This window comes from Dama dama, chromosome 19 (assembly GCF_033118175.1).
Source record: "Dama dama isolate Ldn47 chromosome 19, ASM3311817v1, whole genome shotgun sequence".
Lineage (NCBI taxonomy): Eukaryota > Metazoa > Chordata > Mammalia > Artiodactyla > Cervidae > Dama > Dama dama.
The window spans coordinates 87889273-87911036 of NC_083699.1; the positions used below are offsets into that span (position 1 = coordinate 87889273).

The 21764-nt window shown below is 41.7% G+C and overlaps 1 protein-coding gene across 1 annotated transcript; it reads left to right on the top strand.

Annotated features, from left to right (window-relative positions):
- The first annotated feature begins 8235 nt into the window (after window positions 1–8235).
- On the top strand, window positions 8236–21708 carry MRPS22 (mitochondrial ribosomal protein S22). The gene is made up of 8 exons (XM_061167703.1): window positions 8236–8432; window positions 12675–12838; window positions 13935–14099; window positions 15690–15833; window positions 16146–16229; window positions 17451–17596; window positions 20494–20602; window positions 21580–21708. The coding sequence occupies exons 1-8, from the start codon at window positions 8261–8263 to the stop codon at window positions 21673–21675; spliced, it is 1080 nt and encodes a 359-aa protein (XP_061023686.1). The 5' UTR covers window positions 8236–8260; the 3' UTR covers window positions 21676–21708.
- Window positions 21709–21764: the final 56 nt, after the last annotated feature.

Here is a 21764-nt window from a genome sequence, read left to right on the forward strand (position 1 = left end):
AGTGTTGGTGAGAATGTTGAGGAGATAGAATTCTCATACACTGCTCATGGAGATGTAAAATGGCACAATTACCTAGAAAACAGTTTGAGTGTTTCTCAAAAAGTTAAATATATCCCTATCATATGATTCAAGCATCCCACTCCTAGATTCTTTCCCAAGAGAAATATTAACATATGTCCAAAGACATATGTTCATAGGCATTTTATTTGTAATAATCAGAGAAAAACAACCCCCAAGTTCCTCAACAGGTGAATGGATAGCAAATTGTGGTACATCCATATAATGGAATATTATTTGCCAATAAAAAGGAAGAAGCTGACATGATAACATGGATGAAGCTTAAAATAATTATGCCAAATGCAAAAACCCAAACAGAGAATTCGTGCTTATGATTATAATCTGGAGATTTTAGAACTCTAGAAAATGCACACCAGTCTGTAGAGAAAAGAAGGCATGGTCGCCTGGGGGAAGGTGTTGTACAGGAAGAATGGGGGGAAGAAATGGGGTAATGGACACTTTCATTATCTGGATTGTGGTGATGGTTATGTGGTGCGTACATACATAAGCTAAAACTTATCGGATCATGGCTTATTTGTGTGTAGTTTATTGTACACCAGTTATTCCTGAATAAGTCTGTTTAACTGTTTATTTTTTAAAAACAACAGGGCAACTCCACTGGATATTGTAAAGGTCAGGGATAGGTGTGTTCTTTTCTCATAGGTTCCATGGAGCCTATGCCAGGCCTGGGTGTGCAGAAAGTAGTTGACAACCATTTAATTACTTTCATCTCTGCAAGATGTACCAGCATGGGAAAAAAAGTTGGTGAGTGGCATTGTTACTTGTGCCACTTGACTGATAGGGGAATTGTGATTTACTGATGTAGCCAAAGTCACAGTGGGTGAGTGGAATCGGTGTGGTCACTCATTTCTCTGGACTGCTAGTTCATTTACATCTGAAAATTTTGCAGACCTGGGTGGGTTTTAAAGAGACAAAACAAATGCCACACAGCCAGGAAACAAAATGGCAAGAGGCAAGAATGATGATGATGGTGGTGGTGATGATAGTCATAGCAGTAATATTATCTACCACTTGCTAGGCACTGACTATGTGCCAGGGCTGTATTGTTCCATGGCTGTTAACCCTCTCCCTGGGCCTGTGAAGAAGCTGTTCTCATTCCAACTTAGAGAGGAGGAAGCCAAGGTGATGAATAGCAAGGGCTCATATAGCTAATAAATTGTAGAGTTAGAATTTGAACCCATATCTGTCTGATTCCAAATCTCTAACCATTTAACTGCCCAATTTTCAGGCCAGCATAGATGTTTGAACACATGTATGAATTCCAGTTGAGCTATTTCAAATCCTAAAAGATGATGCTGTGAAAGTGCTGCACTCAATATGCCAGCAAATTTGGAAAACTCAGCAGTGGCCACAGGACTGGAAAAGGTCAGTTTTCATTCCAACCCCAAAGAAAGGCAATGCCAAAGAATGTTCAGACTACCACATATTGCAGTCATCTCACACACTAGCAAAGTAACGCTCAAAATTCTCCAAGCCAGGCTTCAACAGTATGTGAACCATGAACTTCCAGATGTTCAAGCTGGATTTAGAAAAGGCAGAGGAAACAGAGCTCAAATTGCCAACATCTGTTGGATCATCGAAAAAGCAAGAGAATTCCAGGAAAACATCTACTTTTGCTTTATTAACTATGCCAAAGCCTTTGACTGTGTGGATCACAACAAACTATGGAAAACTCTTCAAGAGATGGAAATACCAGACCACCTGACCTGCCTCCTGAGAAACCTGTATGCAGGTCAAGAAGCAACAGTTAGAACCAGACATGGAACAACAGACTGGTTCCAAATTGGGAAAGGAGTATGTCAAGGCTGTATATTGTCACCCTGCTTATTTGACTTATATGCAGAATACATCATGCAAAATGCTGGGCTGGATGAAGCACAAACTGGAATCAGAATTTCCAGGAGAAATATCAATAACCTCAGATACACAGATGACACCACCCTTATGGCAAAAAGCAAAGAGGAACTAAAAAGCCTCTTGATGAAAGAGAAAGAGGGGAGTGAAAAAGTTGGCTTAAAACTCAACATTCAAAAAACTAAGATCATGGCATCCAGTCCCATCACTTCATGGCAAATAGATGGAGAAACAATGGAAACAGTGACAGACTTTATTTTGGGGGGCTCCAAAATCACTGCAGATGGTGATTGCAGCCATGAAATTAAAAAACATTTGCTCCTTGGAAGAAAAGCTTTGACCAACCTAGACAGCATATTAAAAAGCAGAACTTTGCCAACAAAGGTCCATCTAATCAAAGCTATGGTTTTTCCAGTAGTCATGTATGTATGTGAGAGTTGAGACTATAAAGAAAGCTGAGCGCCAAAGAATTGATGCTTTTGAACTATGGTGTTGGAGAAGACTCTTGAGAGTCTCTTGGACTGCAAGGAGATCCAACCAGTCAATCCTAAAAGAAATCAGTCCTGAATATTCATTGGAAGGACTGATGCTGAAGCTGAAACTCCAATACTTTGGCCACTTGATGTGAAGAAGTGACTCACTGGAAAAGACCCTGATGCTGAGAAAGATTGAAGGAGGAGGAGAAGGGGATGACAGACGATGAGGTGTTTGGATGGCATCACCAAATCGATGGACCTGAGTTTGAGTAAACTCCGGGAGTTGGTGATGGACAGGGAAGCCTGGCATGCTACAGTCCATGGGGTTGCAAAAAGTTGGACAGGGTTGAGAAACTGAACTGAACTTGAACTGAATGTGCATCAGTGCATACACAAGATGACACAATTGCACACACGTGTTCAAAATAACATATACATGCATGTACACACACATTTGAACACGCACTTTTACACCAATTGGCCACCCTGACATACACATATGCACAAACACATGTCCCCTGAAGACAAACAAACATGCACATAAACATTTGTGTGACACATATAGCCAAACACACGCTGCATGCGCACATACACACAGGCACACACTTAGGGCATCCTAAGACCATACATTCTGCCCTATCTGGATTTCCATTAGTAGCGGCCAGTGCTTCTCCTATTCTGGGCCCCAAGCATCTTGAGGACACTGCAGTCCTGAGTCTGGAGTGAAATAATGCTCAGGTCCTGATCTGGGAACTGCATGCAAGTCAGGGCAATCAGATGCATCACATTTTCTCATGAAAGAAATCTCTGATGGGCTTATTAACCTTTGAAAATATCAGCTCTCAGTCCGAAAGACTTCCTGAGTCCAGATCAAACTGAAAAATAACCTTGTGACAGACCACCCGGTTCTGAGCTGATGGGAATTACTTTCAACCCAGGCCAGCATATCCCTCAGACAAAATGTTCCACATACCAAACCTGACAGCAGCCAGCTCTCACGAGTAGGGGAGCCAAGTGTCGGCTATCATAGATCATATCCACTGTGGCTGTGACAGGCGGTGATGCTCTGGGCCTGCATCATGGTGGGGGCTCCAGAATGGCAGGAAGGAGCTGGCCTAAGTGTCTTTGATATCCGTGTCCTTGTGCTATAGGACAGAGAGTCTGCCTGTCATCACAGACAGATGTAGCCTTGGCTTTGGGGGATCATTTTCTGTTTTGAGTGTTCAGTTTGGGGTATAACTGTAGTTCAGTAGGTGCTGTCAGAAGAAAAGAGACAGAGTGTCATGTGGAAAATTGAGGATAAACAGATGATTCTAGGGTTGGAAGAACTGACTCATCCACCCCATCATCTTGTGGGGGAGGACAGTCTCCCGCGTGCTCTCTTTTGGGCCGTGTTCAGTCTTTATTATTTCTGCAACTCTCAAGTGTTTTTGCCTCACCCTACTAAACACATGTGAAACAGAGCTCTTCCATTGTAACAGCTGCCAAGGAACCACAAAGTTTATAGCCTTGTCTCTAAATTGGGTGGCCCTAGGCAAGACCCTTAACTCTGCAGAATCTCAGCTTATGTATAGAAGATGGGAATGTCAGTATCTGCCTTGTCTCCTTCATCAGTCTGCCATGAGGACACACAGGACTGAGGAGAAGTCTGTGCTCTGAGTGAGTGGGAAGGTGGTTGTGCTTTGTCATGTCTGATAACATCCTCACCATTGCTCAAGGTTCTTCTGCTCAGATACAGCCTTCCACAGGCTTCCAGGCACATCTTCAAATGTTTTCTGCTTTCCTCCGGAACTAGGAGGAATAGTTTCCTGGCTTCCAGATCTTGATTCCTTTCTAGCACTGCTTCAGACCCTCCCACTACTTGGTGGACTGTGTGGATTCACGTGCTAGCACCAGACCCTTGTGCACAGCCCCCACCAGCTACTTTAGACTTTTTGCTCCTGCAGCTCCCAATACAACCTTGCCTTTTCTCAGCCAATAACTTTGTTTTCCATTGCTCAGAGCAGAGAGGCTGCGAATCAGGAAGGCCCTCTGATTCTCCACTCAAAACCTATCCACACTCCACCATCTTTACCTCCCTGCCTCCTGGTACAAAGGCCCCGTCCCATCAATGGCCGTTGTCCCCACTTAGACCTTATTTGCTGCGGCTTCTTTGGGAACCTCCCATCATCGAGTACCTCTTCTCACTTTACTCTTTTCCTTGCTAATGCTTCCTTCTCAGTGCACAGAGGGGCTTTGGCCTTGGAATTTGTGTGTGTGGGAACCTTTTGGAGCTTTGGACCTTGAACAGGAGCAGGGGAAAACATTCTGGGTGAGGATAAAAATGGGGGCACATGTGGCCCTTAGGGACAGCTTCAAAGATAGGGTTTTGAAGATTATGTGGAAGTTGCAAGGGTGTTCCTGAAGATTGAAAGGGTTCTTGGATTGCCCAAACTGCTACCCTTCTCTCTCAGTCTCTGTCATCCCTCTCCCTGACTGACATCTATCCTCACACCCTTATCTTGAAGGATTCTAAAAGACCAGGGCAAAATCCCAGTCCTTTTAGAGAAATAATGAAAAGTCCAGACCTTGTAAAATCACAATTGAGTAATTGAAACATCACTATACTTTTGCTTTACAAATAATAAGACTCATTCTTGCGCCACAGAGCTGGTGATCCCTCTCCCATCATTTTACCTGATGAATGCCACTGCTAGATGCACCCACGTTGTCTTGGAACTGTCAGAGGATCAACCTCCCATTTCCAAGTAAACAGAGCCCCACCAGGGCAATCCGCTTCTCTCACCAGGAACTTGAATTTGGTGGAAAGCATGTAGAGTCATCCCTCAAGATCCACAGAGGGCTGGTTTTAGGACTCTCTCAGACACCAAAATATAAGAATGCTCCAGTCTCTTACATAAAATGGCATACTGTTTGCTTATAATACACACACACTCTCAAGTTACTGTTTAAATCATCTCTAGGTTACTTATAATACCCAATACAATGTAAATCCTATATTGTTGTTGTGTATTGTGCTAAGTTGTGTCCAACTCTTTGTGACCCCATGGAGCACACCAGGCTTCCCTGTCCTTCACTATCTTCCAGAGTTTGCTCAAATTCATGTCCATTGAGTTGGTGATGCCATCCAACTGTGTCATCCTCTGTCACCCCCTTTTCCTCCTGCCCTTAATCTTTCCCAGCATCAGGGTCTTTTCCAGTGAGTTGACTTGTTGCATCAAGTGGCCAAAGTATTGGAGTTTCAGCTTCAATATCAGTCCTTCCAATGAATATTCAGGGTTTATTTCCTTTAGGATTGACTGGTTGGCTCTCCTTGCTGTCCAAAGCTATATAAATAGTTGTAAATACAATGTAAATGATATGTAAATATTTGCTGACATGTGGCGGATTCAAGCTTTGCTTTATGGAACTTTTAAATTGTTTCTTTTAATATTTTCAATCTACAGTTGGTTAAACCTGTGGATTTTTAATCTGTGGATTCAGAGGGCCAACTGAGTTGGAATCAAGTCATTCTGACATCAGCCTCCTGAAGCAATTTCTCTTAAGTTCTTGCCTTTGGGGACGCTGGAGCTTCCATCCTTCGAGTCTTTCTTGAGGCTTGGCTGTTCAGCTTTCTCTTTAACTCTGTGAAATATTAAGCATCCTTCCCATCACTTCCATCTCTGTTTTGTAAGAAAGATTTCTGTCACTTGCAACCAGAGAATCTTAACTGATAACCATATAATGCAGTAAAGCTTTCCCTGTGAAGATCTTCAGAAAGCCACCAACTTGCTGCCACATGACCTTCTTGTGTCCCCTTTGGAAATACCAGGCATTAGATCCTGAAGGTAATTTGTCCTCAGAGTCTGCAAGATAAGTACTTTCATCATACCCAGTTTTCAGGTGAGAAACTGAGGCTCTGAAAGATATGGGCATCTGTCCGAGGTTACAGCTGAAATTAAGAGTCTTGGTAATCCCATCAGTAATTTAGTGTAGCCCAAGAAGAGGAGGTTAATACAGGAAGGTGAGAGCATCTCTGGGCAAGACAGCACACCCCTCCCTCCCTCTCTTTCTCAAGCATCCTAGTCTGCCATTTATGTTTCTGATCCATTTTCCTGCCTTCCTCTGTAGACTGGCATTCTCTCTGCTTGTTGATTAGTGAGCATATTGGCTGGAAAAGGCTGCTGCAAACATTTCTAAACAGTTACCCATTTTAAGCTTCTGCCATCAACTGTGTTTCTGAGTTTGAAATATTGAGATAAAACCTGCTTGGTGCCTTGACAGCTGGGGTTGGCTGAAAATGTTCTCCCTCCTGAAAGGATATTTATTCCCTAGTTCCTGTAACCTGTGAATGTTACATGGAAACAGGATCTTTGCAAAAATGATTAAGCGTTTGAAGATGGAAAGATTATCCTGGATTATCTGGGTGGGCCCTAAATGCAATCATGTGTATAACCTTACAGAGTGAGGTAAAAGGCAGTTGGGCACAGACAGAACAGAAGGTGCAGTGAAGCAGAGATTATAGTGATGCAGCCATAAACCAAGGAGTGTTTGCAGTCACAAGAATCTGGGAGACAGGTTCTCCCCTGGAGCCTCTGAAAGAGGCACAGCTCTGCTAATTCTTTGACCTAGCTGAGTGACACTGATTTTAGATGACTCGTATCCAGAACTGTGAGAGAATTTCTGTTGTTTTAAGTAACCACATTTGTCATAATTTGCTACAGAAGCTATAGGGAACTAATGCAACATCCAATGAGTCATTTCTCCTGCATTAGGTGTCCACTCGTTGTCCAATCAGTTTTATCTAGGAGGATGTTAATAAGACAAACACAACCACAGAGGCCTATGCTCTGGGAAAGTAGGTGGTATATTCTCAGAGAAAGGACACGGCTGGGAGACACTTGGATGCATCCCACTAGCACTCCCTAACACCTTTTATCTTGTAGGTGTGAGAGGAAGTGTTGGGACATACTGGGCAGCAGTCATGCCTGAATACAGCACAAAGCCTAGGGCTCTCTCTTTCCCTGTCCAAATAGGGTATGAGTTCATAAACAGAGCTCTTAACTGGGCAATGGTGAGGTGAGGTTAGAAGATGAGTTTATCTGTCTAGCAAATTCAAATAGTCGTTTACTTAACGCCTCTTTTAAGTCAGACGTTGGGACAAGTTAGCACAGGCACCAGTCTAGGAGAGGATAAAACCTGCACATCCTGGACAACTGGGAGGAACATAACAGGATCCTCTAATTGTTCACTCAGTCATTTATTCAACAAATGTTTGCTGTGTGCATATGTACCAGGCTAGGTGATCTTATAACACAATATATAATGTCTTTGATTTCATGGCATGAGAAAAATAAGCAAGCAGATAAATAAGCAAAATAATTGAGCACAAATTGAGAAAAGAGCTGTAAAAGAGACTTAAGATTCTGAGACAGAAAAAGGTGTGTGAGTTGAAGGGGAATGATGGGTGCCGTGGCAATCGGGGTTTGGAATCAGGTGTTATTTGCCGGGAGCAGTGGGGCGGGGTGGGGAGGGGCGTGAGAAGTTTGAATGGAGAAGTAGGATGCTTAGGCAGTTGGATTTAAAACTGGAGCTGGGAGAAAAGGTTTGGGCAGGAAATGGGAATTTGTTACATAGAGCCATGGAAATGAAGGAAAGGTCCAGAAAAAAGAGCATATAAACACCTTTTCCGTGTGAACGAGCGGTTTACAAGAAACAATCTATTGTTTTATAAACAAGTTTATTGTTTTATAAATAGGAATTGCGTCGCTGCCTCCTCCTCCATCAAGACTACATTTCCCAGGGTGCCGTGCGAACCGCGTGAGACCCAGAATCGTTCTCAGCCGCTTCCGGCGTAAGTGGCCCGGATAATCATGGCGACCCTCAGAGTGTCTTTACTGCTGTGGAATCTCCATGCAGGTTCTCGCGGTGCCGAGCGAGTCTATTTCCGGGCCCGCGCTCGGCCCCGGCCCGGTGACCTGTTCCAGCCTCTGCCCGGGGTCTCCGGGGCGGGAACGCCATGCCGTGGGCTCTGTTCCGAGGCCGGTAAGTGACCTGCTAGGCGTCCTCCGGGGCGTTCTTCTGGGAGATCTAGAACCCTTCAGATGACGAGACCCACGTGGGGGCCCCTAGTCTTCCCGTGGCGCGCCCTTAGACCCAGGAGGCTCTCGCCTGTACGCACTGTCTCGGACGTCGCCCGCGTTTGTTGGTTCGTTCCGTCGCTTAAGCAGCACTGCTTGAGCTCCGCTCTTTGTAGAGTACTAAGCTAAGTTTAGGGGTTAAGGGGGACTAAGACTGACACGGATTTTTGCTTGAGGGAAGTCGTGGTCCAGTGGGAAGAGGCAGTGCAGTGTGACCTGGACTGTGATTGGGGATGGTGAGGAGTGAATGAATGATAGTCGCTCAGTCGTGTCCGACTCTTTTCGCCGGAATGGACTGTAGCCTGCCATGCTCCTATGTCTGTGGAATTATCCAGGCAAGAATACTGGAGTGGGTTGCCATTTCCTTCTCCAGTGGAGAGAAGAGTGGCACTCACTCAAACTAGGCTGGAAGGGCAGGGGAGGTTTCCTAGAAAATATGACCACAGTTGAAACTTGGTTAACGGTGTTCAAGAGAAAACAAGAAACATTTCAAGTGCAGGAAACAGCATAAGCAAAAGTCCAGAAATGAGACTGAACCCAGGTAGACTGGGAACCCATTTTGGAGGTAGGATTGATGAATTTGGCTGTAACTGTGAATCTAGATATAAAAGGAGAAATCAGTATTATTAATATTTCTCAGGTTTCTGGCCTGAGCAGTTGAGTGGGAAGTAAGTCCTATTTGTACCTGGAGAGAGAAAATTAATTATAGGACAGTTTTTTAGAGGGGAATGAGAGGAGGAGAAGTGAGGAAAAGGCAGTAGTGGATGAGGTAAGGAGATGGGAGAGGAAGCGGAATTAAACATCTGTTTTGGATGCATTAAATTTGAAATGCCTTTGAAATTCACGTGGAGGTGTCAGATATGCCGTTACATACAAGGTGAGAAACACTGGAGTAAAAATGTTAGCAGAAGCTGGGGGGAGTGGGTGAGGTTGTCTGAGGCGAGAGGTACAGCTGAGCGCTATTGTGTGGCAGGCACTGTAAGAGACCTTGGGTGCCAGAGACCAGTACAAGACAGGGTTGTCGCCTTGGGAGAGCACAGAGTCTACTGAGGACACAGTTTCAGTTGTTAGTTGGTTGTATATACATGAGTTTACTTCTGCACTCTCTGTTCTCTTGGTCTGTGTGTCTTTTTTTATGCCAGGACCATACTATTTTGATTACATGTTAATGGCTTTAAGTCTGGAAAGTGTGATGCCTCCTGCTTTGTTCTTCTTAGGATTGGTTTGGCAATCATAGGGTCTCTTGTGATTTCGATTCCATACAGATTTGACTGCTGTTTTTTCCCACTTCTGTAAAAAATCCTGTTGAACTCTCAATAGGGGTTACATTGAATCTGTAGATAGCTTTGGGTAGTATGGACATTTTAATGGTATTAATTCTCTAATCCATGAACACAGGGTACCTGCCCACTCATTATATGTTTTATTTCTTTCACCAGTGTTTTGTGGTTTCAGCAAAGCAGTCTTTCACCTCCTTGGTTAAATTTAGTATAAATATGATATTGTATTTGATACTTTATTCCTTTTTCAGGTAATTTGTTGTTAGTGTATAGAAATGGTATTGGTTTTGGGATATTGATTTTGTATCTTGCAACTTTGCTGAATTTGTTGATCTAATAGTTTACTGATGGAGTCTTTAGGATTTTTATAGATAACATCATGTTGTCTGCAGAGACAATTTTACTCCTTTTCAATTCTGATACCTTTTATTTCTTTTTCTTGCCTGAGTACTCAGACTAGAACTTCCAATACTGGGTTATACAGAAGTGGTGAGAGTGGGCAGCCCTGTCTTGGTTCTGTTCTTGGAGAAGACTTTCAACCTTTCCTCACTGAGTATGTTAGCAGTGTGTTTGTCATTTATGGTCTTTATTGTGTTGAGGTGTGTTCCTTTTATACCTAATTTGTTAGAAGTTTAAAATCATTAATTTTGTCACATGCTTTTTTGCATCTATCAAAGAAATCTTCTTCCTTCTTTCTATGAATATGTTTCATATTGATTGGTTTGAGTATGTTGAGCCATATTTACATCCCAAGTCTTATTTGATTATGGTGAACAATCTTTTTAACGTTCTGCTGAATCAGTTTGCTAGTATTTTATTGAGAATATTTGCATCTGTATTCATCAGGGATATTGGCCTGTAGATTTCTATTAGTATCAGGATAATGCTGGCCTTATAAAATGCGTTTGGGAGTGCTCCCTGTTCTTCCATTTGTTTTGGAAGAGTTTGAGAAGGATTGGCATTAATTCATCTTTAAATGTTTGGTAAGAGTCTCCTGTGAAGCCATCTGGTCCTGAGCCGGTTTTCACTGGAGGATTTTTTATTATTGATTCAGTCTTCTTAGTAGTAATTGGTCTGCTTTGATTTTCTATTACTTCCTGATTTTGTCTTGGTAGATTGTATGTTTCTAAGAATTTTTCCATTTCTTCTAGGTTGTCCAATTTGCTGGCATATTGTTACTCATAGTAGCCCCTTATGATCCTTTGTAATTCTGTAGTATCAATTGTAATGTGCTTTTTAGTTATAATTTTGTTAGTTTGGGTCCTCTTTTTCCCTTGGTCTAGCTAAAGGTTTGTCAGTTTTGTTTATGTTTTCAAAGAACCACCTCTTTATTTTGTTAATCTTTTCTGTTGTTTGGATTACAGATTTAATAGATGACTGTGATTGATCTGTGGAGAATGGTCAGAATGGGGCAAGGAGACAGGTTAGAAGGCTGAGGCAAGAGATAGGATGGCCTTGACTAGGGTAGTGGCAGTGGGACATAGAGAGTTAAAGACTGATTTATAAGATGTAACAGGCAATTGATTTGTGTCAGTGTCCTCTTGTAAAAATGGGACTAATCATAGTATTTATGGGATTGTTATGAGGATTAAATGTACCAAGTATGTAAAAGTGTTAGTCAGTACTGGCATATAGTAAGTATCTAACAGATGTTAGCTGTTAACTTTACTGTTTTTATTACTGATGCTATTGACTAGATGTGGAGGGTAGTGGGGACGTCAAGAATGACTAGGTTTCTGGCCCATGTGACCTATTGGATGGTGCTAAGGATAGGAGGAAAGGCAGGTTTGTGACAGAAGAACAGTTAGGAGTTCTGCTTTGGCAGTACTGAAGTACACGTGAGATGTCCATTGGGTAGTTGGATGGAAGATGATCTGGCTGGAGATTCAGCTTTTAGAGTTTTTAGGTAATTAATAGTTACCGAAGGTTAGGAGATAATCTATCAAGAATGTGAGAAGGGAGAGAAGAAGAATGTAGTTCAGAATCCTGTGGGACACCAGCATTTATAGGACCAGCAGAGGAAGAGGTGGTTGGGAAGGAATGGCTTCCCCCACCCCCAGTGGAAATGGAGGTTGGGCAGAGGGATCGGCGTACTAGGAAAGGCAGAGCTGAGAGCTGGGTCCGCTCCTGTCCAGCTTTCTTCCGTAACATCACATGGCCTCTTCAGTATCATGTCCAGTGATCCAGGCCTCTCCCCTAACTGGAACCCGTCAGCCTAGAATTTCCTTCCCTTTTTTTCTCTGCCCTATTCAGACCCCCCGGGAAGCATTGTTTGACTCTACCATGCCTTTCTCTGCTCCCAGGCTAAGTTTAGTTTCAGTCTCTGTTATCACACAACCCCCTGTACCTCCCTTGTATGTAGCACTTACTTTGAGGAACATGATGGTAAGTTAAAATTGGTCTAGGTTCTAGAATCAGATAAACTTTGGTTTAAATCCTGGGTATATCATTTAATAGCTAATTGTCTTTAGCAAGGCTCCAGTATTCTCATATACAAAACTGGGATATCAGTACATACTTTGTGGCTTGTTGTAAGCATTCCTGAAAATGTGTGTAACTCCTGTCAGATAGGAAACAATACCTTGGTTGGCAGTAACCGTTAGTGTTATTAATATTGCATTAACTACTTTTTTCCTGTTGCTTCCTTCACTAGACTTTGAGTGCCTTTTTGGCAGAAACTATAGCTTGATCATCGTGAATGCCCAGTAAATTTTAAATGAATGAATGAATCTTGTAGGTATTAGCATTATGCATACTGAGGTAGAATAGACATGGTGTTAATCATTTTTATCATTGACTTTTTCCATTTAGATGTCTTGTTGTCTTGTCATTTTTGCCATCTTATTTACTAAAAATTCATTTAACAGAATCTGGTAGCCCAAAGATCAAGAAACCTACTTTTATGGATGAGGAAGTCCAAAGCATACTCATCAAGATGACAGGCTTGGATTTACTGAAGATTTTTAAGCCAGCAATACGAGAAACGAAGCCACCAACTTACAAGCTAATGACCCAGGCACAGTTGGAAGAGGTATGTGAATGCACGAATAGTGGTAGAATATCTTTCTTTAAAAGATTAAACAAAATTTTCAGGGTCCCTCCAGATTCTGATAGTTGCTCTTCTACAGGTACTAATGAGGGGGAGTTCCAGGCACAGAACTGAGAAAAGAAACGTGTGCAGTCTGGCAGAGAGGAGTAGGGAAGATGGCCAGAATTAGACAGACTGCGCATATGGGTCAGGTCTGGCTATCAGGCGGAACCACCTCTGCTGCAAAACCAGCCTAGCATCCTTCCTCTGTCCTCCCTGCTCCAGCCTTCTTACTGCAGAAACATTTTTTGTGAGCTGCTTTAAGGCTGAGGCTTGGTGAGATAATGAGATCCTTCTGAACAGTATTCTGTTCCAGGCAGGTGTCCTCCTGGAGTCATGGGTATTGAGTGCTTTGTGGAAAACACTTTCATGTATGAATATGTAAAGTATTGTTGCTTTTCTTTCAACTCGAACATCATTGAGAACCATAGCAGGGTTCAAATACCCAAAAGTATATAGCACATGAAGAGTGAAAGGCCCCTTTCATCTCTCAGAGGTAACCACTGTCAGCGGTATGGCATGGAGCACTGTGCTCAGTGGTTAAGGGCATGGGCTCTGGAGTTAAATTGCCTGGGTTCAAATTGTAGTGCTGCAGCTTCTTAGCAGTTTACTTAATATTTGTGTGCCTCTATTTTCTCTCTCATAAAATGACCTCTAACGTAGCGCTTAGCTTGTATGGGTAGTTGTGGCATTAAGGGAGCCAGATGCACTCAGAGTGTTTGAGCAATATCTGGAACATAGTAAGCACCCAGTAAGTGAAGTCCTCTGTCCTGTTTTAGGTGGCTCTTGTGGCCTGGCTCTGTCTCAGAGCCTTCCGTTGCTGTTTTGAGAGTGGTTGAGCCTGTGACTGGCGCTCTCATCACAGAGACAAGGGCCAGGGCCCAGGAGCCCAAGTTTGGCTTTTCACTCACTCACTCACACCTACAGCTTCTCTCTGCAGTCTTTAGCACTTTTTTTTAAATTAGTATCTGCTTTTGTCAGATGATCCTTTTGGTCTGTAACCTTGTGGCTTTCCCTAAGATATATTTTATTTCATTAGGCTACAAGACAGGCGATTGAGGCAGCTAAAGTCCGATTAAAAATGCCACCAGTTCTGGAAGAACGAACACCAATAAATGATGTATTAGCTGAAGATAAGATATTGGAAGGAACCGAAACAGTCAAATATGTGTTTACTGATATATCATACAGCATACCACATCGAGTAAGTATATGTCTAATTGCAAAATGATTCTGCCTAAGTTAGATCGACTTCAAAAAGCTCAAACTTTTTGAGAAGATGGAAATGCTTGCTGATGCCCAGAAAGCTCAGACTTCCCAAAGGATTTTCACTTTTCAGAATTTGCAGTAAGAATATCACACTTTCCCAGATAATTTTTAGGCACCACTTCATCTGCTGTAGTTTTTATTGTCTAGCTCCTCTTCCCTTGATTGGCAGTTCCAAAAGAACACTCTAGCACCTATAAAATAAAATATATTAGTTTTGTGTTTGAGCCTTTTCAAGTAATGAGTGAAAAGAGTAATTTACATTTCAGCCCACAAACTTCAGTAGAATATTGAATAGTGATAGGGTTGAAAAAAGGGCCACCCTGTGCTAATTTTCTTATCATATTGATTATGGTTAGAAGACACGATGTGAGCAGTGTCCATGTATGTATGTCAATCACCTGTATATCTGACATAATGAATGGGATCAGAGTTTCATTTTATTAGAATTTTTGCTTTGAAATGTTTTAATATACATTATATGTTTGCAGTGCTGTGAAGGCTGGTTATGGGAGCATTCTATAACCTGAAAGGGAGAAAGGAACTTGGAATTCAAATTGCCAAAATCCATTTGAGGAACAATTGTGTTAGTTTACCATCTGCTCTTTTTTTTTTTTTTCTGTTTGCAGTGCTTGATGAAAGTTTTAATTATATTATCCTTGAAATACATTCAGAGACTCTTAAAGTTCTGAAGAGTTGAGAGTCACTACCTTCTGGTTAAATTAAACATTAATCAGATATGTAGCATTTATCAACTGTGTGCAAAGCTCTGTGTAAGTCATTCTGGGTTTTGTAAAGAATCATAATCCAGTTCCTGACCTTTTCTAGTTTTGAAACAATGTTAACAAGTATCTAAGAGGTGTCAAGAATGCTGCCTATGCTAAATTAGATTGCCAACTGAGTAGTACAGACAGTGGGTGGAATTCATCCAGTGGGTGAAGGAAGCATCCTTTGGCCTGGGATTTCGCAGTTAAGAGAATGAAGAGACCAGAGGCAGGTGCACCAGTCAGTCTCTCTGACGCATTTGTCTCTTGCCAGAATGAGGAATCGCAGATGTGTGGAATTAAGATTCCACATTCTTGGGTTTATTCCATTTATCCTTGTGACTTTAAATGTGGACTATAAAATAGTCAAGTCTTATCTGGGTGAGACTTTAGGATGAGGAAACAATTTAAAAAGGTTTATAGCACTTCTTTTTTTCTGAAATGGATTTAGATGACTCTCAAGTCAACTGTTTTTAATTGAACCATTTTATGTATTCAGCTCACTTTAGGACTGTAGTTCACATTTAGTAAATACTTTCATTAGATTTCTGATTGTCACAGGCACTGCAATGATTAGTGAAGGAAGTATCAAATCTTGCCAAATCTGAGGTTTACAATTATTGAAATCATACACATGATTGCATTTTGTTTGCCAGTTGCATGTTATATTGATTGCAAATTATTTTTATAATGGTGCTTGGTGGGACACTGGAACTAAAATTCAGCTCTCACAAACTTATCCTTGATTGTGTTTTCTATTTCAGGAGCGTTTTATTGTTGTCAGAGAACCAAGTGGCACACTACGCAAAGCCTCTTGGGAAGAACGGGACCGTATGATTCAAATTTATTTCCCAAAAGAAGGCCGTAGAGTTTTAACACCAGTAATTTTCAGGGAAGAAAATCTTCAGGTAAGATGACTTTGGGGTCATAGAGGCAGTGGTGATGATTTCTTTGTTGAACCAGTTGGCTCTGGTGCTGCTAGGTATTTTGCTTTGATAAATACAGGCATTTCTAATGATAAGTAGGGTCATTTGTCTTGTAACTGGGTTAGCTGGGATTTGAATCCAGGTGTGACAGGTGGCTTGTGTGTGGTTTCCGCATCCCTCGTGCTGGGCGCAGATGTGGCCTGTGTGTGGATGGGCAGGGCTGTCATGGCGTCCGGACAGGTGTTGCACTTTCTTTTCTTCTCATCTAATTCCAACTCTGCTATGTGGGTTTAGACCATGTACAGTCAGGACCGGCATGTTGATGTCCTCAATCTCTGCGTTGCCCAGTTTGAGCCAGATTCTGCTGACTATATCAAAGTGAGTATATTTTATAGTTTCTAAAGTATGGGTGTAAGTATGGTTACTAGTAAGATTTTTTAGTCCAACACAATGAGTTAGGTTATAAGCTTCGATACAGGGGGAGGAAAAGGGAAATGCCTGAACACCTGTCGAGTGCTGGATGTACACCAAATAGATATTTTCATCCTTTCAACAACCCTTGACTTAAAGATGAGAGAACTTAAGCTTAGAGAGTCAAGTAACTTGTTGAAAGTTGCATAGCTAGTAAGTGGTAGAGTTAGTACCCAAACTTGATGGCAGAGATTTTTTCTTCAGTTTATTGTACAGGGAAGTTATTTCTAAAGTTTGCCAAAATGCAGTATATGTGCCTTACATTGCAATTTAATAATCATATAGTACTTTCTGTGTGTAAGGTGTTACTGTGGAGGTACAGGTGATGACATGAACTAGGATAGGGAGCCTTGCCAAAGCTTGCAGTCCAGGAAAGATCGTGGGGAAGTATAATCATCACCATAGGTCTAAGATGTTAGGTGCTAAGAGAAGGTTGCAACATGCTCTCAGAGAAGGCCTAAGAGGGATCTACGAGGATAGGGAACATTGTGGCAAGTGGATGGAGAAGTATTTCAGGTAGAGAGGAAAGTACGAACAACAGGCAGGACACAAAAGTAGACTTGAGAAATGGCCAGTCATCTGGTTTGCTTGTATATGTGGTGAATACCTAGGGAAGTGGTTCAAGATTAAGCTAGAAAGGTAGATGGGGCCATATCACAGGTGACCTCAGACGCTAGGTTGATGAATCTGGACTTCAGTCAGCAGCCTTTTTAATATAGGAATGCCGTCATCGGAGTCCTCATTTAAGATCAGTCTGGAAGAACTGAGGAACATTAATTAGTTAGATGGAATGGGATAGTTGATTGGATAGGGGAAAGAAGTGGTGGTCCATTATTCCCAGTGGTCCATATATATAATAGGTGCTTCATATATAGTGCATGGCTGCTGAAGAGTAATTGATCTGGCTCTAAATGTCTGGCAGACCTGTTCCAGGTTCCACACACTTCTGCAGTGGCAAGCTGTCCTTACTTAATACCTGCTAGATAATGATCGATAGTGGATGCAGGATCAGGAGACCTGGTTTACCAATACTTTCTTGGACAGCCTGCATGCTAGTAGATGTATATCCAGTAATGCTGGCTCACTTTTATTTTTGTATTTCTGAAAAATTGCATTTTGTGTGGGTAGATTCATCATCAGACCTATGAAGATATAGATAAATACGGAAAGTATGACCTTTTACGTTCAACAAGACACTTCGGTGGAATGGCTTGGTATTTTGTAAATAAGAAAAAGATCGATGGTTTATTGATTGACCAGATTCAGAGAGATTTGTAAGTATGATCTTAGTAAGTAAAGAAATTCTCACTACCATTACAGTAAACCTGTATTTAATCTATGTTATTTTTCCAGTGATAACAGTGTACTGCCCAGTGATAAGGGCTTCCCTTGTAGCTCGGTGGTAAAGAATCTGCCTGAAATGTAGGAGACACAGGAGACATGAGTTCAATCCCAGGAGTGGGAAAACCCCTAGAGGAGGGAACGGCACCTCACTGCAGGATTCTTGTCTGGAGAACACCATGGATAGAGAGCTTGGCGGGCTGCGGTCCGTGGGGTCTCAAAGATTTGGACGCGACTGAAGCAGCTGAGCGCATGTGCGCGCCCAGTGATAGCTTTCACTTACTTCAGTTTATTTATGATTTGTTTTTCCAGCATAACCCATTTCCTCAGTCTTTGCTTCTGTGTCATGTAAACATGGCTAGATTCTTTGAAACAGTAAATGACTCTGGACCTATGCTGTGTACCCTGGATGTCGACTTATCTGTAGCCTTGCTGGTGCTTCTGGGTACCAGTGAACTTGCCAATGAACAAGGGGATTAGACAGGAAATGCAGAGAAGTAGACATAAGGTCTGCGGGGTACTTTTCAGTAAAAGTCATCATTTACAAAAATACTCCTGCTTTTGATCCTCCTTGTTTTTGCAAGATTTTTAAGGTGTTAAAAAGTTTACAGGTTTTTTCAAAGTTGAATAAAACAAAGAATGTCTATTGTATTTTAGTATACAAGTGGTGTGTGCCCTGCCTTCTAGCTGAAATAACACTATGATTTGTGATGACACTGAAGAGAAAATTATCTTTTGAATATCTTTCCATTGGTTGAGTCAAGGTCAAAATGGCAAGGAAAAGAAACAAGCATGGCTGTAGTAAGAAGGTCACAGGAAGGATTAGTGATTACTGTCACCTTGAACGTTAAGTTTTGACTCAGTCTATCTATCCTCCATGTAATCTGAACCATTCACACAAAGGCAAGGCATTTGGAACTAGAAAGTTCCATATTGTCTTAAAAAAGTCCACATGGAAACAGCATCATTTCTCATAGAAACATTCATAATGGGAAATGATTTCCAGGCCAGCCCTCTTCACCAGCATGTGTGGCGTAATCATGTAAATCCAATTCAGAGGGCAGAAATATGCCTTCATCCCACATAAGCAGGAGGCTGCTGGTGATCATGAGCATGTTCAAAAATGACTTGCCTTTAGGTGCGTTAGCCGTGAATGAATTTAAAGCTTCTCAGCTGTAAATGTTCTGAAATTATTTAACATTTTTCGTAAGAAATTAGAGCAACACAGAATGTATGAGTTATTTGTTAAGGTGTACTCATAAGTTATTATGGTTAATACTTATCACATGTAAGCTTTACATCTGAAGCATTTCATTTGCATACTGGGAGGGAATTTTGAGTACTTAACCTTTCCTGCTCTGTGTAAGTAAAACTTCCTGTGGGAATTCTCAGTAGGACAGTTTGCTGCAAATCCCAGTTTAAACAGCAGAGGGTGCATATCCTTAGCAAATGGAGCCCATGCCAGAATTCTGCACAGATTTATTTCACACTCAGGTTCCACTGTTGGTCTTGAATTGAGGTGCTTTAAAATCTTTTTTACATGGGGATTTACTTGCTTTTAATTTCAAACAGAGGCTGGGTGTGAAGCTAAATCGTTCTGTGAAACTGCTATTATACAGTAGTATGAACATAAAGAAGCCCTGCTGTGACCAAGATATAGAAACCCAGTTAAGCTCTTTATGGACTCACATGCTTATGCTCTTAAGAGAATGATTGTTACCTTTTGCTGCCACGTTTGTTGAACTGTTAGAGTACAACAAACACAACAGATTCATAATGAACATTAAACAAATATTTTTCCTCTGGAAAGTTTGGTTTCTCAGCTCTGGTTTTCTCAGTTTTACCAGGAGATGACCTTTAGGGTGAACGGGCTTTGGGATGAGCCCCGAGCATTTCTCTAAGGTCACTGTGGCTTAAGAAACTCTTTACCCCACTCCCACTCCACCCTAGAAGGGCTTTGAGGTGGCAGACGGTAGGAAGGTGTTGACTGGGTGAGAGGATAGAGGTTATTTAGTTTGGGGAAGGCTAAGTTATAATGTTGATCAAGATTGTAGGTTTCTCAAAAGGTTAAGTACAAACTGTAAGAACTGAGCTCTTGTTCTGGCTTCATCATGGGTAGTTGTCTGACAAGAGACACAAGACAGACTGCTGACAAGAACCTGAATTCTCATGTCTAGAGTGCATAATTTCAAATTTGCTTCCCTAGGATGCTGGTTTTTAACTAATGGGAAACTGTGAATTGACAGGTAGCTTGGGAGTCTTTCCTTGGACTTGGACTCTGAGATGCCTCTCAGAGGCATTTATCCATTAATTCAGAGTCTCAATGAAAATTCCTCAGCAGATGTCACTGCTGGTGCACCTGAAGGCAAGTGGCACTGAGCATCCCCATGTCCCCCAGCCTCTGGCTTACGTGGGATGACGGTACTAACTCACCCTCTGAGTTGTATTATTATCTGCTGGTGATGTGGGCCAGCCTGGAAATTATCCAGTGTTAGAACACGGTTTCTATGAGAAATGATGCCCTGCTTTCAGAAAGGATACAGCCACGTTTTGAATATATTCACTTTCATAAACTGGGTACCCGCCTGTATTGATTCTTGCCCTGTGAAGCCTACACTAGCCAATATTCTTGAAATTGCTTTGAAAATATGAAACTGAAGGCTGTAAAAAAGTTTTTTTTTTCTGGCCCGAAGGAAGTTTGAAATGTAATTTAAAGATCAGCATATACTTTTATAGAACTGTGAAGCCAAAGAAGGAAACTATAAACTAAAAAATGTAAAAAGAAAACGAAAACAACAAACCCTTTTAAACAGTAACCCTTTCCCTCCAGAGTTGATGATGCTGCCAGCTTGGTCCAGCTCTATCACATCCTCCATCCTGATGGCCAGTCAGCTCAAGAGGCCAAAGAGCAGGCTGCTGAGGGATTACAGTTAATTAAGGTAAAGGGACTTCTTTCACATTCATTATCATGTAGTAACTGAGTAAAGAAATCATAGGGTTCGATCCCTGGGTCAGGAAGATCCCCTGGAGAAGGGAGTGGTAGCCCACTCCAGTATTCTTAATTGGAGAATCCCATGGACAGAGGAGACTAGAGGGCTACACGCCGTGGGGGTTGCAAAGAGTAGTACACAACTGAGTGACAACGCACACAGATTTGTGGTCTTAAAGCAGAGTGATGAGAGCCCCGTATTGGTTCAGCCTGGACAACAGAAACAGCCGCCACTGGAGTCGAAGAAGCTCAGATAGTGGGCTGGCCGCTCAGTGCTCTGTGGAGCACACGCCGCCCAGCTCGGCCACATTCCCGTCCAGGTTTCCAGAAGCAGGCAGGGTGGTGCGTTCTCATTGTGGAACTGTAAAGCTCTCAAAACTACGGGCTTACACAGATTTCTCTGTAAATGCTGAGATGATTTTTTCAGGAAGCGGGGAAACCATTATATAATTTTCATCTTTTCTAATGCTCGGAATAGACATGTATTTGTGGATCTGGCTTCTGTCCCAGTATTACTTTATGCTACTGCAAAGCAGTTATAAAGCTTATTGAGGATGAAAACAACCAGTGATGACATTATAGGTGGAGTAGGAAAAGCCCATTCTTTAAAGTGAAAAATCATCTTGCTAACTTTCATCCTCTGGATTTCTCTCGAACCTAATGCTTCTCATTTTGATCCAGCAATGTCAGGTTTTCTTAATTTTTTTCTGAAAAATGACAATCGCGTTTGGAAACTTCTGGTGTTTGGAATTAGGTTGCTTTAACTGTGATACTGTTTTTCTGTCCATGTAGTATGCTTATTGTTTGGTAATCAAAAAAAATACTGTGAAATGTGGAGGGCTTTTTAAACTGGGACTTCACTAGGAACTTTATCAATAGTATATTCTCTATTTTAAAACTTTTTTTTTTTTTTTTAACTTTAAACAGGTCTTTGCAAAAACAGAAGCACAGAAGGGAGCATATATAGAATTAACACTGCAAGCTTACCAAGAAGCATTCATTAGCAGTTCTGCAGCTTCCTAAAAACATTGTTTAAATAAACTTCATTTTACTAAATTCTAGCTAGTTTTCTGTTAATACTGAAAAAAAATGTCAAAATCGAGAGTTCCTTA

What these genes read in the sequence shown, in the direction of transcription:
- MRPS22 (XM_061167703.1), top strand. Translation starts at nt 8,261, where the DNA reads ATGGCGACCCTCAGAGTGTCTTTACTGCTGTGGAATCTCCATGCAGGT. An exon ending in TGGGCTCTGTTCCGAGGCCG is followed by an intron (nt 8,433 to 12,674) that starts GTAAGTGACCTG and finishes TTCATTTAACAG; the next exon opens with AATCTGGTAGCCCAAAGATC. An exon ending in ATTCTGCTGACTATATCAAA is followed by an intron (nt 16,230 to 17,450) that starts GTGAGTATATTT and finishes TTGTGTGGGTAG; the next exon opens with ATTCATCATCAGACCTATGA.